Source organism: Haliaeetus leucocephalus, unplaced genomic scaffold (assembly GCF_000737465.1).
Source record: "Haliaeetus leucocephalus isolate CR32 unplaced genomic scaffold, Haliaeetus_leucocephalus-4.0 Scaffold932, whole genome shotgun sequence".
NCBI lineage: Eukaryota > Metazoa > Chordata > Aves > Accipitriformes > Accipitridae > Haliaeetus > Haliaeetus leucocephalus.
The window spans coordinates 16,129,724-16,145,933 of NW_010973368.1; the positions used below are offsets into that span (position 1 = coordinate 16,129,724).

A 16,210-nucleotide genomic window follows, 5' to 3' on the forward strand; every position below is an offset into this window, starting at 1 on the left:
GGGAAATCATTCAGAAAAGGAAGATAAAAACTCAGTAGCTGGCATCTTTATAGCATTTTTCCAGTCTGGATTTGCAGACAATATAACCTAAGCCTCAGGCTGTTTTTGTGAAGTAAAAATGTGCACTTATGCCCATTTTATAGATAAGGAAGCTGGTAAAACTGATTTGTCCTAAGGGAACAGGAGGCAGAGCTAGGTGGATGGCCTCCTCTGCCTGTCTCCTGTCTTTTTTTTTAAGCCACCCTGTTCTTACAGGAACATTTCTGTGAGGCAAATGGTTTTTCATTGCCAACAGCTATACAAACATACTTTCAACACCCCGTACTTGAAATCCTCTGGCACAGTTTGTATCCACATTCAAAGTCAATGACTGGGAGACCAGGTCTCCAGCTGAATCTAAATGCTAAGTTATTCAACATTGTAGACACACAGTAACGACACCAGTCAGTAATGAATGAGGACAGATAGCCAAAAAAAGTGGGAATATGGTGTAAGGCAGTGCCACTAAGGTTTATATACAGACATATTTTTAATATCTTGGCCTGTCTTCAAGGCAGCTTCCTGCTGAGTCGTGTGTGGGCTTCCAGCTGTCATGTGGAATATGTTTGTTGCATTAGTCATGCAGAGGAGGCACCTATTTCTTAGAAACTGAAAGAACAGGCTTAGCAGAATGACTAACGTGCCTTTGCAGAAACTTCCCAAATACTCTGTAAGATGGGCACTCATGCGGCTCCTGAACTAACGCCAGGGAAAAGACAAGAGTGATAAGTGAGGCTGTGAACTTCATATGATATTCAGAGACCGGTACCGCTAGTACTGGTGTCTGGGTATTCTTTGCTAATGGTGGGGTTGCTTCTGAAAAACCTACAGAAACTTCTGGCTTAGACCTCAATTTTTCTCCAGCTTGAGGCAATGAAAATGTCAGGTTAATGTTGGAGGCACAGAGTTGAACACCTGCTGATGAAATGGGTCTATGTTTCCACTAGGACAGTGCACACTGCTTACAAAGATTTATGCCAGAGATCCCTGAATTAGTATTCATCACGGTAGCATTGGTATCAGTAGCTCTTTGCCCCCCAACAATATGGGGGTCTTCTCTGGCATTAAACTTGCTTTGTAGCAGAATTTTTAAGGTAGATGCTTTGGTTTTGCTTGAATGCATTAATTAATTCAGTGTAATTTCACTTGTTTTCCACTTCTGCAAAACAAAAAGTCTTAAAATCTTTTGTATATATCCCCTCTTAACATAAGCTTATAATAATGCTGGTATTTAGAAAAAGTTCTCTTTTCTGAATTCATTGGTGCCAGGTTTGCCAGTTAAGTATATTCATAACAATCTTTCCCACATGATTTAAGCAGCTGATATCAAAGTCCTAAATAACAATAATAAAGCTTTATAGTGCTAGAGCTGGGTTTTCTTCCAGATTTGCAAGTAGCTCTGAGGTTGTTAAATCACTTCAAATCAGATAGTTCCAAAGGGAAGAGAGACTGTCAGCTAGTCAAAGTAATGTAGCATCTCATATTTTTCACTGGTATACAGCAGAGATCTGAGGGACACATAGTTTGAGAATATTGGAGAAAAAGAGAGAGAGACATAGACTCTGGAGTCATCACTGATACTGCAGCAGCATCATCAATGGATTTGGGGCTTGTCACTGTTCCTACCATGACAGCTATGTTTTACTGCCTAATGCCTGAACTATCCTGCTGAAAAGGTTGAGGGTTGCACATTAATATCATCATGACAAATGAAGAGTACATTATCGCTTGGTGGGGAAGAGGAGGTGGGAAGGTGAGTGCCTCCCTCCGCTCCTGGCTCTCCAAGCCTGCTGCCAGGTCACTGACTACATCTTCTGTTCATTAAAGTGCAGAAAATGTGCAAGAGGCTGCAAAGAGGCTCAAAGTGCAATTGGAAAGTCAATAACAGTCCTGACATCCTCTCCCTCCATCAGTCAGGAGTCCTTCCAAAGTGCTAGCAATGTCGGCTGGCATAAAATCCTTTCCCAGAGCTGACTGCGGTGGTGCACCGTTACAATTCCCCTTTCTTTTGTAAAGATCAGTATTTGGGTGCAAGATTCACATAACACTTTAAAAGAACGGTGAGAGCAATGCCATTTTTAATATAGACATATTTTCACATGGGTGTTTTTGTAGGACGGGTGCTAATGTTGTTATTTCCACCTTTTCCCATGATTTACTTCTGAACACAGACTTGTGGCTTTCTGAGAAGTGCCTGGATCCTTGCAGTGACTTCCTGGCAGTGGACATACAGCACACCGATTGTGCTGAGGAGAAGATTATACATAGGGAGATTGAGTGACTTGCCCAAAGCCAGAAAATCTGTGTCACTTCTTAAATTACTGCAATCATCTTCAGTCCTCTTGGAAATGTGTTATTTTCCCTTCCCTTGGAAATGTGTGTAGAAGCATTACAACCTTATATCAGCTTTCCAGAGGTGAAATCACTGATCACTTATATCTGGCTAAAAGTGATGCACTTGCCAATGCTCAGAGTGGTTTCCTTACCAGTTTTGTTTGTTTTGCTGTGAAATTCCTGCCGCGAATGTTTGTGTCCTTGGAATTATTGGTTTTTCTTTACTACCTGAGATAAAGGACAATGAGACACTTTGATTTGAAAATCCGTAACACAGCTGGAGCCAGGAGGTTCCACCCCCCTTTCCACCCACCGCCACGCAAGCCAAGCACCAGGCTCTGCCAGCTCAGCAGAGCTGGTGTCACTCTTTCCAGTTCCGCAATGTGCAAACAGCCCGGTGACGTAGCGGGGTAACGCTGTTTGAACAGTCTCTTCAGTCAAGGATTTTTCCAAAATAAATTGGACAGGAATTAATGGATATGCATGTGAGTGTGATATCACATAGCGTGAGGGGAATAGAAAATGCAGTGTGTTATGGCAGGAAATGAGGCAGGAACATTTTCTCCACAAGTCTGGCTTGATGAGCTAGCAGGTAGTTGCAGAGGCAAAAGAGGACAGGCTTCTCTTTCACTTTGCAGGACGGATGGAGCTGGTCATGTCCTGGGAGTGAGCTGTGGAAGGAGAGAGATAAAGGGATGTCCCTGCTTTTTTTGCCTCACCTAAAAGATGTTATTTAACATTTATTACCTACTTAAAGTCTCCCTCTCCACCTTTCCTTTTGCCCCATACACTTGTAGGAGTCCTCTAACCCTGCTGCTGCTTTAGCCGTGGAGCAGTTCTCTCTGCCTGGGTGGGCAGACAGATGCCTCCTCCTGTGAAGCAAATGGAGTGTTTCATCCATCCGGCGCTGTGCAAAATTAAGGCCTTCCTCGCTTTTCTATCACTTAGTTTCATAATTTCCTGCAGATTGCTTCATGTCGTCAGATCTGTCTTTTCATCTGACAGCACCTTTCATGCCCTGCTTTCTCAAAATCCCCTGTGAAATTCACCCATTTTAAACAAATCACTCTTAAACAGTTTGCTACTGGAGGAAAGGACGTGTGAGTTATTTCTAGTAGAGTACTATCCCTTGTGGAGGCTCAAAGTGTGCGTTTCGTGTGTCATTTCCTAGGGCATGCTTTGAGAAGACCACCTGGGTTGAGGCCAGGCCCTTTCGCTCATCCCTGCATAGATGTGGACCATGGTGTTTCTTTGCAAGCTGGACTAGCAGTGATCTCTGGACATTGTGTCAAAGGGTGACAGGAATAACTTGTAGTTGATCTTGAAGATCTTCCTATTAATTCAAGGTTTCTTTGGGCTGTCTCTGTTGACCTGGGCCACTGGGGGGCTGGATTCTGGTAAGTCTTTCTAATGAGGCTGGTATATGAGAGCAAGGATATCTCTGAAACCTGGGGAAGAGGGGATGAAGGAGGAAGCTTCTTCAGCAAGGTGTGAAAGAGTGAGATCTCAAGGACTCTACTTCTCTAGGAGGACTCCTGGTAAGGGAGGCTGAATCGCTGCCTTGACGATAACTCTCTTCAGCAGGGAGTTGGTCTGTACTGTTTGGGGTGTGCCAGCAAGTAACAGCAAACACAGTAAGACAGGTTTCATTTCTCAGAGGGGGTTTCCTTCACACTGAATTACACCTTCCTACATACTCGCTCATGTGTGAATACTTCAACACTTGTGTAGGGCTCCTCTTCCAGAGGGCTCTGCCCTCGCGGCCTTCGCGGTGGCCGGGCTGAGCGGGTCACACAGAGCTGACGAGCATGGCAGTGGATGCTATTTGCCTTTTAGTCCTGGCCGGACACTGGGAGCAAAGGACTGGAGACTACAGTAGCGGTGACTGTGTTTGCCTGGGGCTCATGCTAAGCCCCTGTCGAGGCAAACGTCCCCAAAGTAGCTGTGTGCATGCATTCCTCTGGAGCCGGCTGCCCCCAGTGACATTTTCACGGGACAAGGTGAAATGCCTCAAGCCCCAAACTACTCTTCTTTCTGACGGCCACCTTCTGAATGGCCTCTGTTTGCAGAGCAATTCCAGTCAAATGGAAAACGTGACTTCTCCCAGTATACCTCACCGAAGTGACTGAAACCATTATCAGAAGGTTATCAAAATGCTTGAATCTGGAGTCAGCTTTGTGCTATATAAAGCAAACTAACATTTTGATAGAAGTGTTGGTGGGAATGAGGGTTAAAATAATTTAAAAGAGTTAATTTTCTGTTGCAAAAGGAAGGTTTTGGGGTTGGTTGGGTTATTTTTTACAATCTCAGAAAGTTTCAGGAGGAAGATTCTCTTTGAGCTGTTCAGCTCAGGTAGAGAAGGTAGAAGTTTTGCTTGGTGACATGCCAGCCAGCCTCTGTTTTCTTGCCAATACTGCACCAATCACTGCAATACGTAGAAAAATGCCCCCTCCATGACACCCCCAACCACGTGATGGGAGGGAACGCATGGCAACACTGTCATATAGGGAATATAATGAATTTCTTCACTTTGCCTGGAAGCAGCTCCCAGAAAAGCAATATTAAACAGTGATGTCTAAGGAGTGGTCCCGAAGGTGGCGGTGACTGCTGCAGCGCAGGCTGGAGTGGCTCGGGCGGGTTGCCTGATCTCCGCAGGAACCAGGAGGCTCCCGGGCTGCCCCACAACAGGGGACCGTGTCCTTGTACCTGTGTGTCACCGACACAGCAGGTCCCACACCTGGGCCCGCTGCTGGAGGGGGCCCACAATGACAGCAACTGGGAATGGCTGGTAGGAGAAGTGGAAACAGCACCTTTCCCCCCACTTGGCACGTACAGATTGTTGATGAACCGTTAATAACTCCTGTAATGTCACCAGGTGTAAAAGGAAGGGCTACTGAATAACCCAGTGTGTTTTAGTGGCTACACTGATATCTCTCTAGATAATATTTTACTTCTCGTTTTAAGTTTTTGCTGTCCTTGCATGATGTTTTACTGGAATAAACTGTTCTCTCCAGCGCAGAAAGTGTTCAGGGAAGGACACATAAGAAATTATGGGAAGCAAGTTACTAAAAATTCTTTAATTTTCACTTCCCAGAAACCCTGAGCCCTCACACTGACCTGTGCTATATGTCACTGATGCATCAGCCCATCCAAAATATGCACTTCAGACAGAAATAGGTTCTTGTGAAATGTGTGTGAGACATCACTGAGGACTGAAGTCCTCAGCTCCTCTGTGAAGCCAACCCAGGGGTGCAGCAGCCGTGAAATTTTCTTTTCCCTTTGCTGCCAATGTGCCTTGGCTCTGACCCATAGAAACCTCTTCAAAAGGAGTACAATTCAGGTCACGACTTGGCAAGCCCTTCACTGCATCAGGACTTTGGTTTCCAGTTTTACTCTGGGCAAAACTTAACCTTTCTGTGTAGATGTGCAGCCGTCCGGTACAGGGTTGTTGGGCAAAAATAGGCAATATGGCATTTTCTTGAAATCTTGGTTCCCCTTGACAAGCAGATCTCTCTCTGTGGTTTTCTCTTTCCCCTGCCGAGATCATCACCCTGTGCTGGTTGTAAATTAGGAAGAAAAAATTAGGTGCTGGACCAGTCTCCTGGCAAAATCACCTCCCATCTCCCCTGCAGAGCAAAATGCTGGAGTTTGGGCAGCAGCAATAGTGATTCCTGCTCTGCCGCTGAACTCAGTAAGGAGCTGACATTGGAAAGGGGTTTGGGAGACTGAGCAAGGAGTGAAGGAACAGAGCTCCTCCAGGGGCTGGGGAAACTACCCTGTGGTCTGAAAGAGTAGCAAACGCTTTGCATGTGGTTGGAGTAATTTCTGGCCTTCACCACATGTATACACTATGAGCAGGTAATAATCTATGGGGATCTGGGTAGAGGTTTCGGGTGAGCTGTGTCGGTTAGGAAAGCCAAGGAAAATTCCTTGGGAAGGGCACAAGGAATTTTCCTTGATGGGAAAGGGGTCTGCTCCATCAGATGGAGGAAGGGTACGCTGGGCTGGGCTCATACACAGCCACCTCTGCCACTTCTCCATGGCGCAGGGCAAGAGCGTCCTCTGGCAAACAAGTGCGCAAGGCTGTCTTCTGGGGTTAATAAGTACAACGGGGAATGGCCCCTTCACAGCCAGCGTTACCCTGCAAGGCACCACCCCTTCTGGTTTTCCAAGCACAAAGGCACTGGGAACAGCGGCTCTGGCGCAGCGTTGCAGGGCTTCGCGGGATTACTTATTCACTGTGTTCCTGGAACAGCTCCAGGCTTCCCGTCTCTGCCTCCAGTGTACAAATTCATCAAGTATTCACAAGGCTCACAATCCCCAGAGGCAAGAGGAGACAGTAGGAAGGTGATTCGTATTGCAAATCACGCTGTCTTCGAAGGACCTGCGGGGCTCTGGAAAGACCAAAACGATATCCTCCCTTCTTCTACCTCGCTAACGTTTAATCAGGGTAATTGAGGCAGCAGACCAGTCTGGATGGATTTCGTTGCCGGGGCCATTGGAGGTAAATACACAAACTAGTGCTTGTTGATGAAAGCAGATTGCTGTGTTTCCTTCTTGTTCAGCTAACGGGAAGGTCTCAATGGTAAAGCTGAGAGTCTTTCAATGGGGGCTGCTTGTTAAAAGTGCATTCATCTTTATTCAGTGGAAAATGTCATCAGAGCAGGCTCACAGAGTTACTGGAGAGGCAGCACTGCAATTTGGTCAGCTGAGGTCATTGCCCTGCAATCTCCTCCAGTCTAATTGCAGTGCGACAGGGCAAAACTCTGATAGGAAGAGACAAAGTGGAATATGTTGTGTGCAGATACAAACCGGCGAGTAATGCCCGGACAGCAAAACCTCACAGGTCTGGTCCCTGGGAGTCCTGGCAGGCTATCGGGGTCGTGGGTCTTGGGGGGTTGAGGATGTGGTTTGTGAGACAGGAGGGTGGAGGCATGGTTTTTCACAGCGAAGAAGCTCTGAATGAATGACCTTTACATTATCTTAGGTTAATATGTACTTGCAGTTGTGACGGTAATTTCAGTGCAGGCGTGCTACGTAGCAGACTTTGGTCTGGGAGAAAGTAGGTTAGCCATATATAAAAAAAGTAAAAGGAGAAAAGTGTGATTTCATTCTAGGTAATTTTAGAGCATGTACTGCTCAAACCCAGCTTTGTTTTAAACAACAAAATGTAGCCACTGGTCTTGTTTCTTTTCTGAAATCTCGCCAGGTTTAGTGGAATGTCAAATACCAAGAGAGAGCCTTGGGGTCGCAGCTGCCAGAAATGCCAGGTGAACCTGCCAGATGGCTGAGACGCCCCTCCCAAGCCTGCATGTCAGATCTCACTTTAAGATCTGCTGAAATTTGGCAGTTTCCCTCACCAGGAGCAGCCTGTGGTCCCGGTGCAGGTGTGCATTTCTTGGGAAGGACCATCATGAGTTTTACCCTGCTCATCACCCAAAATGTGCAAATGGGGCAAGGTTTGGCATCTCAACAGCACCCAGCCCCGGAGGTGCCTGTTGCTTGGGGTGTTGGCCTTCCCCAGGGTGCTGGGGGACCCTGCTCAGGAAAGACCCTTCATGGGAGAGGGGGATATAACCAACCCCTCCACAACAGCTTGCCTTTATCCTCTTCTTTCCTTGCCAACGTTAAAGTACTCAGGTACTTCGGTGGCTGTGCTGAGGCTGGCAACAGGATGCTCATCCCAGAAGGATTCACCAAACCCCCCAAGACATCCCATAAATGACTGGCCTCAGCTCAGCAGGGCAGCGATGCTTGCATTCACTGCTTGGACTCCTTTGCTTTTGTTGGCACAGTTGTGGTTGAGCCACTTAAGGATAAACTTCTCTTGCAAAGGAACGTGCATAGTTGAAAACACTAGTTTCAAAGTGGCCATTCACCTCGGCATTCTGCCACCGCTCCTGTGTCAGGCCATGATTTGTGTGAAGCCTCCCTGTCTGGGCACCAGCATCACGTGCCGCCCGGCCATGCAGCAAGCACCTCCCATGGGTGCCCTGGAAATGGGCTCAGCCTGGGAGGATGCAGGCCAGGGAGCTCCAGCTGGGATCAGAAATGTTTTTGCTTGTTTTAACGCACTTCACTGACCCCAGGACGTCAGAGAGCAAGATTTTCCATTTTGTCACCTGTGTCCAGCTTGGGGCTTTTCTAAGAGGGATGATACACTTTTTACTGCCAGACAGGAGTGTCTTCTGGCATGCTGTTCCCTGCTGCGAGCTTGCACAGACATGGGCGAGGTACCTGGGCAGGGCTTCAGGGCCACGCTCCCTACCCCGACATGGAACAGCTTCCAGGGAAGGGACAGCTTTCCTGCAAGAACTGGGATGGTTTTGGTGCTGAACTTATTTCATGGCTTGTGTTTGTTAGAGCTGAAGCTGTTTTCCTATTCGCATGGAGGCTACAAACCCAGCTGAAGTGTATCAAACAACTCAAAAGACAACACAGATAATAACAGAGTTTTTGTTTAGGAAATTACATTCTTGTGACCTTGATCTGTTTTCAGAGTGTTTTGGAGAAAGAATGGCTTAAGCACCTCTGGAAAACAGCAGAGGTGCTGCCCTTTTGAATCCCATGTAATGATCCAGCCTGGCTCAGGCACCTGCACAAATATTGTGCATCTCCTCTGAGCTATTGCTTCTGCAGCCATGGGACAAGCTCAGCATCTTCAGCCCAGAAAACAGTGACCTGCTGTGACTCCAGACAGAAAGAATGTGAGAGAAACATGCTTAGTGACTGTGGAGACTTTCAATAACCACCAAATGGGGCTGAATGTTGTAGAAAGCAGCTCATCTGTAAGGATGTCCTCCCTGGCCAATAAAGCTGAGCAGGAGGTTGGACTAGAGAGCTCCCAGGGTCCCCTCCAACTTGAATTTTCCTATGATCCCATATGTGTTTTCTAGCCCTGCTACGGCAGCAGCCTGGGCCATGGCAGGGGATGGGTATTGATGATCAGGGCTATTGATGACTAGGGGATGACTTGATTCTTATGCCAGGCATAAAGATTTGGGAAGGGGGAGTTGAGGTTGACCCAACAGCAGTAGAGCAGCAGGGTCTGTAGCATGCCCGGGCTTCTCCACATCTTGCTGCAAGGTCACACACCAGTCACATGCGGTCCAAGGGTAGATAAAATAGTCCACCTACGGAGGGAACATGCTGTCTCCTCGTCCTTACAGCTAAAGCAGCTCTTGCTGGTCACTGCCAAGGTCGTGTTACTGGATGGAGTTCAGCTTGTTTAGGGTACGGGGCACTTCTTATGTTCCCAACTCTTCACAAAACAAAGGTCTTTCTTTGGAAGTTGCTCTCTACCCATCCAGCATATGGACCATGATGCCTGCTTCTCCCTGGGTTTTTCAGCCAGGGGGTTGCCAACAGCTCAGAGCTGTTGCAGCCTGGTGGGCTCCGTAGGGCTGCTGCTTGCTCTCTCCTGATTGCTGTTGTGGTGGCCACCCTGCCAGGATCCCTCCTCATTTGAATTGCCTGGTCGAAGTGGCCTGGCTCATGAAGAGACTGTGCGTAACCCAGTTTTGTCCCTGCACAATATGTGTGTGGGATGCTGCAACCTCTGAACAATACCTGAGAACATCTCAGATAAAGTAGGCATAAAAAAATGGCTCACTAAACCCAACAAAGACTATTCACCTGATTTTGCTATTTGTTTTTGTCACAGCTGCTACAGTGTTACTGGGAGGGAGTCCCACAGGAACCAACTCCCGTATGCATGCTATGCATTGCTGGCCTTGTTCAATTCTGCTGTGCAAACAGGGCATGTGTGGGTCATGCTATCTTTGTCCCAGGCTATTTATATCGCATGACGTTGTGCAAAGCCCTTCTCCCTCAGCCTTCGATAGACTTGGCTGAGCTCTTCAGCTCTGACAACTTAACTGCTCGGAGTGATTTGGCTTTTAAGGAGCGCAGTTCATGGCAGGCTGTGGTTGTTTGGAGATTTGGGGGGCTCACATCTCCACTTTGGTGGGAGCAGTGAAAAATTTACCTTTATGGTCTCCTCCCAAATGGAGATGTTTGGTCCTTGCTGGAACCAAGCTGAGTGGGGAGCCCTTGGGACTGAGAAGCAATGGGAAACAGGCTGGTTTGGGGCAAACCTGCTTTATTTTGTTTATGTTGCTGCTGTCTCCAGAAGGGAGGATGCTTCTTGTCAAACACTGACCCAAATCAGCCTTGGTCCCTGATGTGCATGAGCCAAGGCTCCTACCTTCCTGAACTGGTGGAGCAAGCCAGGGCTTAGCTGTGCAAGGCACACGGTGCCCCTGCATCGCTGGCGTCTGGTCAGCCCATGGCTGCTTAATCTAAAGTTCAGGAAGTCTGAAACCCATGCGATGCCAAATCCTCCCGCCTGGAACAGGGCGCTTGGGCCAGGGGACTGCACCTCTGAGGTCAGCACTGTCATGCCAACACTGAGTTATGTGCTGCTCTCCCCTGGCTGGCGGGGTTCGTGTTTGCAGTCTGCCTCTGGCCAATGGTCGGGAATCTGCCACAGCGTAGGTGGCCCCGGGTGACTCTGCATTGTCACTCTGCTCGGACCAGAGGTGTTGCTCTCAAGCCATATTACTCTGGTTGTGTTTTCCCCCTCGCTGTCTCACTTCCAGCCTGATCTCATTTTGGTTTCGAAATACAGAAGGTGGCTTCTTGGCCCATTTTTCATTTTCATTGCTAGTTATCTGGTGGCAGATTTGATAGAGATTTTTGAAGAACAAACCTCATTTTTCTGCAAGCAAGATGCTGTTGGTTGTTTTCTTCAGAGTAAGGCACTTCGGGATTGTCTCCTAGTGACTCACACCAGCAGCTGCTGCTTTTTTCCAAAACACCGTAGAGCTTTCCAGAGCTCCCAAGCAGACGTGTAATCACAGGTGAACACGCCTAGTGAAATGCCCGCAGCAGCTGAAACATTTTTAAGTATCTTGGGTTTTATTTTTTTTAAAGAAGGACTCAATGAGAGGCCTTTTCCAACCTGTGAGCCACCAGACATGCACTGTATCTATGACTGCCTGGCCCCCTGAAGGGCTCATACAGCACTTTTCTGAACTTGATTTCTGTCTAAATAACTCACATGGCTACAGCTCCATCGTCCCCCAGCCTGGTTTCCTCTCAGATGACTTGGCAGTTGATGTACTGGGAAGGAGTTAGCTGGTCAGCGCTTCTATCGTGTTGTATCTGCCAACAGATGCATTTAGATCAGAGCTGAGAAATGCAGCGAGGTAAAAGGGCAGGGATGGTGGGTGATCTATTTGTTACTGCCACCGGGAGAAGTCCATGTTGGAGCTCTTTTGCTCTCCTTATCTGCCATTAAGGCAGTAACTTTGTGTCGCGGTCAAAACATAGCACTGTACCAGCTACTAGGAAGACAGTTAACTCTATCCCAGCTGAAACCAGGACACTTCGTCTCGCAGGATTACTGCATTTCTAACTCCAGTGGCTATTTGAAGGTCTCACAATGAGCCTGGGTGTCGATAGAGGGTTGACAAGCTCCCCAGCAGGCTGGACACCTCACTCCCGCAGGCAGGGAGTCGCGGTGAGCTGGTGCGCGGGGCGTGCTGCTGAGCATGCCGGCTTGGCGCGCGCCCGGCACTAATCCCTCGCTGCCCCTGAATCCTGCCGAGCCCCGAGCGGCGGAGGGCGGGTGGTCTCACCGCAGAGCAGCGTGCCGGTTGTGCTGCGCCCCGGCGTCACACCGGCCTGCCGGGGCTCCAGGCAACCTTTGCTTTTGGTTCTGGCTCTGCTTTTGCAGCAGTGTTCGGTGCACGTAGGAGATGCGCTTCAGAGGCCGAGTCCAGCATGGTGCCACGGACCCTAATGCCCAACAGATTCCTCACCCGGGGCGTTAGATGTGCTCTGTAAGGTGCAGCACGTGTCCAGTCCCTGGTGTGCAGGAGGCAGCAGCAGGACCTCTCCTGCCTTCAAGAAGGAAGACAGATTGCTGAGAACCTGTAATGCTGAGGACCACCCTTCTTTTATAGATGTCTTCATGACTGCTGCTTTTATTCCTTAATATCTCCAAGTCAAGTGTGGAGAACCAAAACTGCTCCAGAGACCCCCTCGTGTGAGTGGGGATGCTTTGCACTTCACGCGAGGGTGCTTGGTCACAGTCCAAAGATGCTTTACCGTCTAAGCTGAGAGGGGGAACAGAAACAGTCCAATATCATACAAGTCATCTCTCCAACCTTCCTGCAGCAGTGCTTTCTGTGTTTCCCCCAGTCTCGGTTTGCACCGTGGTGTTATTCCTCCTGATAAGCTTCCTGTGATGCTCAGATTCCTCCTCTGAGTGTGCCTTGGTCACACAGAGAAGTCTGTGCATTTTGCTCTGTTATTCTTGGCTCAAACATTGTCTCTGGAGCTCAAGAGAGGTCTGGTGCCAAGCACGGCAGCGCTCTGAAGCTGCATTTTTCTGCCTTCCTGCCATGGGGGAAAATGGTCTGTTGTGACGTGCATTGTTAACCATCTCAATACACTCTCTGTTTCAGGTGGTCTAAGCACAGCAGTGGGTTATCCGCTGGACACAGTGAAGGTACCTACCTGTTGGAGCTTTATTTCTTGACTATGGGCTGAAAACAAACAGGCCCTTTTGCTTTCCTCCTCCCTTTTAGAAAACTAGTCCCATGGCAATGCTTTCATCTTTGTTACATCAACATATTTCACTTTATTTGGCTGTGTTGTTTTTCTCTTTTTTAAAAAAAAAAAGTAAATTGTTTGGTGATGCTATTTAATGGCTAATTATCTGGTTTGCTGCTATGGCATTTGTTGATTTTTTAAAATTTTTTAAAAAAATTGATATCTGCATTTCAAAGTTGCCCCTGTATTCCTAGGTGAGAATTCAGACTGAGAGGCATTACAGTGGGATTTGGCACTGCATTCAGGAAACATACAGGACAGAAAAAGTAAGTACCTCTCATCAGAATTGCTGATACCAGGTACGGATGACTTGTTTCAGAGAAGCAGAGCTTCCTCTGTCAGTTTGGGGAGGACAGGCAGCAGTTACGTACAACCATTTGTTGGGAGAAGGGTCAGGATGAAATCTGGCTTTGCCGATGAGCTGTAAGATGGGAGTAAGTTTTGGCTCAGCAATGTATGGCTGGGTTTTTGGGCAGATGCTTTCCCATGCCATTCTCTCTTAAAAGTGTTCTTTTTCCTGTTTCCAACTAGGTTTGGGGATTTTACAAAGGTGTGTCTGCATCAGTTCTCACAGTATCGGTGATTTCTTCTGTTTCATTTGGCACATACAAAAACTTCCTTTGTACCATCTGCAAGCTGCGATACGGGGCTGCAGATGCGAAGCCATCCAAGCTGGATGTTTCTCTTGCCGGAGGTGCTGCCGGTGCTGTCCGGGTAGGTAAACAGCTGAAAGGGAAAGCAAAACAAGAGATCTTGTTCACAAACTTAGGAGGCTGGAAAAGCAGTGAACGTTTTCTGTCCGGGAGGCCACAGGGAGCCTGCAACAAGCACCGTGGGTTTGTTTGCGCAGGGGGTCACGCTCTGCCCACGCTGGCCCCCCGCTGGCTGGCCCCGTGCCGTGGCCAAGTCCTGCTGGGCAGCTCATGCCGGATTTGGTTTAGAGTGCCAAAACACTTAAGAACACGCTATTAAGAATGACATGGACCTTGGCAGAAAAAAGGAAGAAAAACACCCTGGGCAGCAAACTTTCCAAGTGACTCTGATGGTATATTTATGTAAGAAAGATGTAACTCAGCGTGTTAAAGCACAGGCCGGTGTTTTGACAGTGGCTGCACAAGCCCGGCACAGTATTGCTGTAAAAACGGGCAGGAGACAGCATTGCCTTGTCAGGATGCAAAACTCAATGGGGCATCACCGAGAAGTGATGCTGCCTGGCAAACATGCATGATCCCAGGGCAGGGAGGTGAGGCTGAATCCAGGAGCAGTTTCCCATAAGCAGATGGATTTCTGTGAGCGTCTGCAGGAGCTGTGAATGCGGCGGAGCTCACCCCGGCACCCCGATGGTGTGCTGGGCAGAAATGCATGCCGGGTCTCAGGAAATCCTCTTACAGAGCAGTCCAGATGGTCGGGTTTCTAGGTGTTCCCTAGCAGGCAACGACTCTACTTAACACAGGCTAATTTTTTTCAAGTCTTTATGGCCTTGGTTCCAAATACAGATACATACAAGAGCCCTGATGTATGCTACCCTATAGCTGAGGACATCCCCCTTTCATGCCCATCTAGTTTATCAAGTTGTTACAGCTGTTTCATATCCTCTGTTGATTTCTGCCTCGACTTCCACTCTGCACAGCGCAGCTTGCACACGTGTCCTGCTGCTGCTGGGTGGGATTTAGCACAGACAGAGGGGAGGAGGCTGGAACTTGCCGGTTTCAGATAATATTGTTGCCTGAAGAGGTGGGAGACAAGGAATTTGCAGGAGAGGGATCAAAACACTGTTTAAATATGAAGGGTTAAAATACCATCCTCTGATGTTACAGGTTGTGTTGATGACCCCTAGTGAAGTGGCTAAGGTTCGCATGCAGACTCAGAGGAACCCACATCCTTCCGTCGCATCTCCCCAGCCTGTTTCCAAGCCAAAGTACCGAGGGTCTCTGCACTGTCTGAAGGTGATCGCCAAGGAAGAAGGTTTTGGGGGTCTCTACAAGGGCTGCTCTGCATTACTTTGCAGAGATTGCTCTTCTTCTGCAATATATTTCCTTACCTATTCTGCTTTGTGTGACTGGTTCACACCAGCTGGGAAAAATAAACCAGGTAGGTATCGGAAAGCATCTGACGTTACCTGCAAAACCAGCTCATTTAGTACCACGCTAAGAGGTAAATCAGGCTCTCAGCAAACATCGCCCAGTACCTATAAAACCTCACCCAGACTCAGTCCTCGCGTGGTGTTGCTGTTCGTTTCCTTCCTGGCACCACGGGGCCATTTGTGCCCTCCCGGCGCGGGTGCCAACAGCCCGTGTGCGAGGGCTTCGGCGGCACGACCTTGTCCCTCAGCAGCTACTCCTCTCCCTGTGTGAGGGGTGTTTACGGCACGCTCTGGTGCCTAGTATGTGGGTATGAACTCCTCTTCATGCAGAAATAGGGTATGTAGCTAGAAATGGAACATGGACAAACCTCCCAGGAGCCATCACGGAGCACAGATCAGGGTCAGTCCAGAGCTTGAAAAGAAAGTCCAGGTGCAGAATGTAAAGACCCTGAAGTTTCCTGGTTATGATTTGGCTCCCCAAACCAACTATTCACTTCGAGAAAAGATCAAAGAGATGACATTCAGCAAAGAGCATCTTAGTGAGAATTGCAAAGATAAGTGGGGTATAAGTGCTCTCAGGATGCATCACATCTAGTTCGTGCGGTGTTAAAATAGATGCTGTCCCTCCACGAGCCAGTCTCATGTATTCAAAAATTGAGTATGCTGTGAAATTGAGAGGCCGCACAGTTTGTGTGAGATCACTGGAAACATACAACTGCAAGAGCTGGACAAAATAACTGCTGAAAAACATGGAAGTTAACAACGTTAGCTCAGAAATCAGAGATGCTTGTGGCTGTATGAGTGCAAGGCTCAGGTTAACTGCTCCTCCCTTCACTCTCTCCTGCAGGTTTCCTCGTTGTGCTGCTTTCTGGTGGTTTCGCTGGAGTCCTGGCCTGGGGATTAGCTACTCCCATGGATGTCATCAAATCACGAATGCAAACAGATGAATCAGACCAGCACAAGTACAAAGGCCTTGTCCACTGTGCTAGGGAAAGTGTGAGAAAGGAGGGTGCAAAAGTGCTTTTCAAAGGACTGGGTTTAAACTGCATTCGTGCCTTTCCTGTGAACATGGTGGTGTTTGTAACGTATGAAGCTGTACTGAGATTTACAGATCATTATACAAACAAAAAATAG

At 48.1% G+C, this 16,210-nt stretch overlaps 1 protein-coding gene across 1 annotated transcript; it reads left to right on the forward strand.

Annotated features, from left to right (window-relative positions):
• The first annotated feature begins 6,849 nt into the window (after positions 1 to 6,849).
• On the forward strand, positions 6,850 to 16,210 carry SLC25A47 (solute carrier family 25, member 47). The gene is made up of 6 exons (XM_010583943.1): positions 6,850 to 6,877; positions 12,846 to 12,889; positions 13,188 to 13,259; positions 13,525 to 13,707; positions 14,811 to 15,084; positions 15,924 to 16,210. Exons 1-6 carry the CDS (start codon positions 6,850 to 6,852, stop codon positions 16,208 to 16,210), a joined length of 888 nt encoding a protein of 295 aa, XP_010582245.1.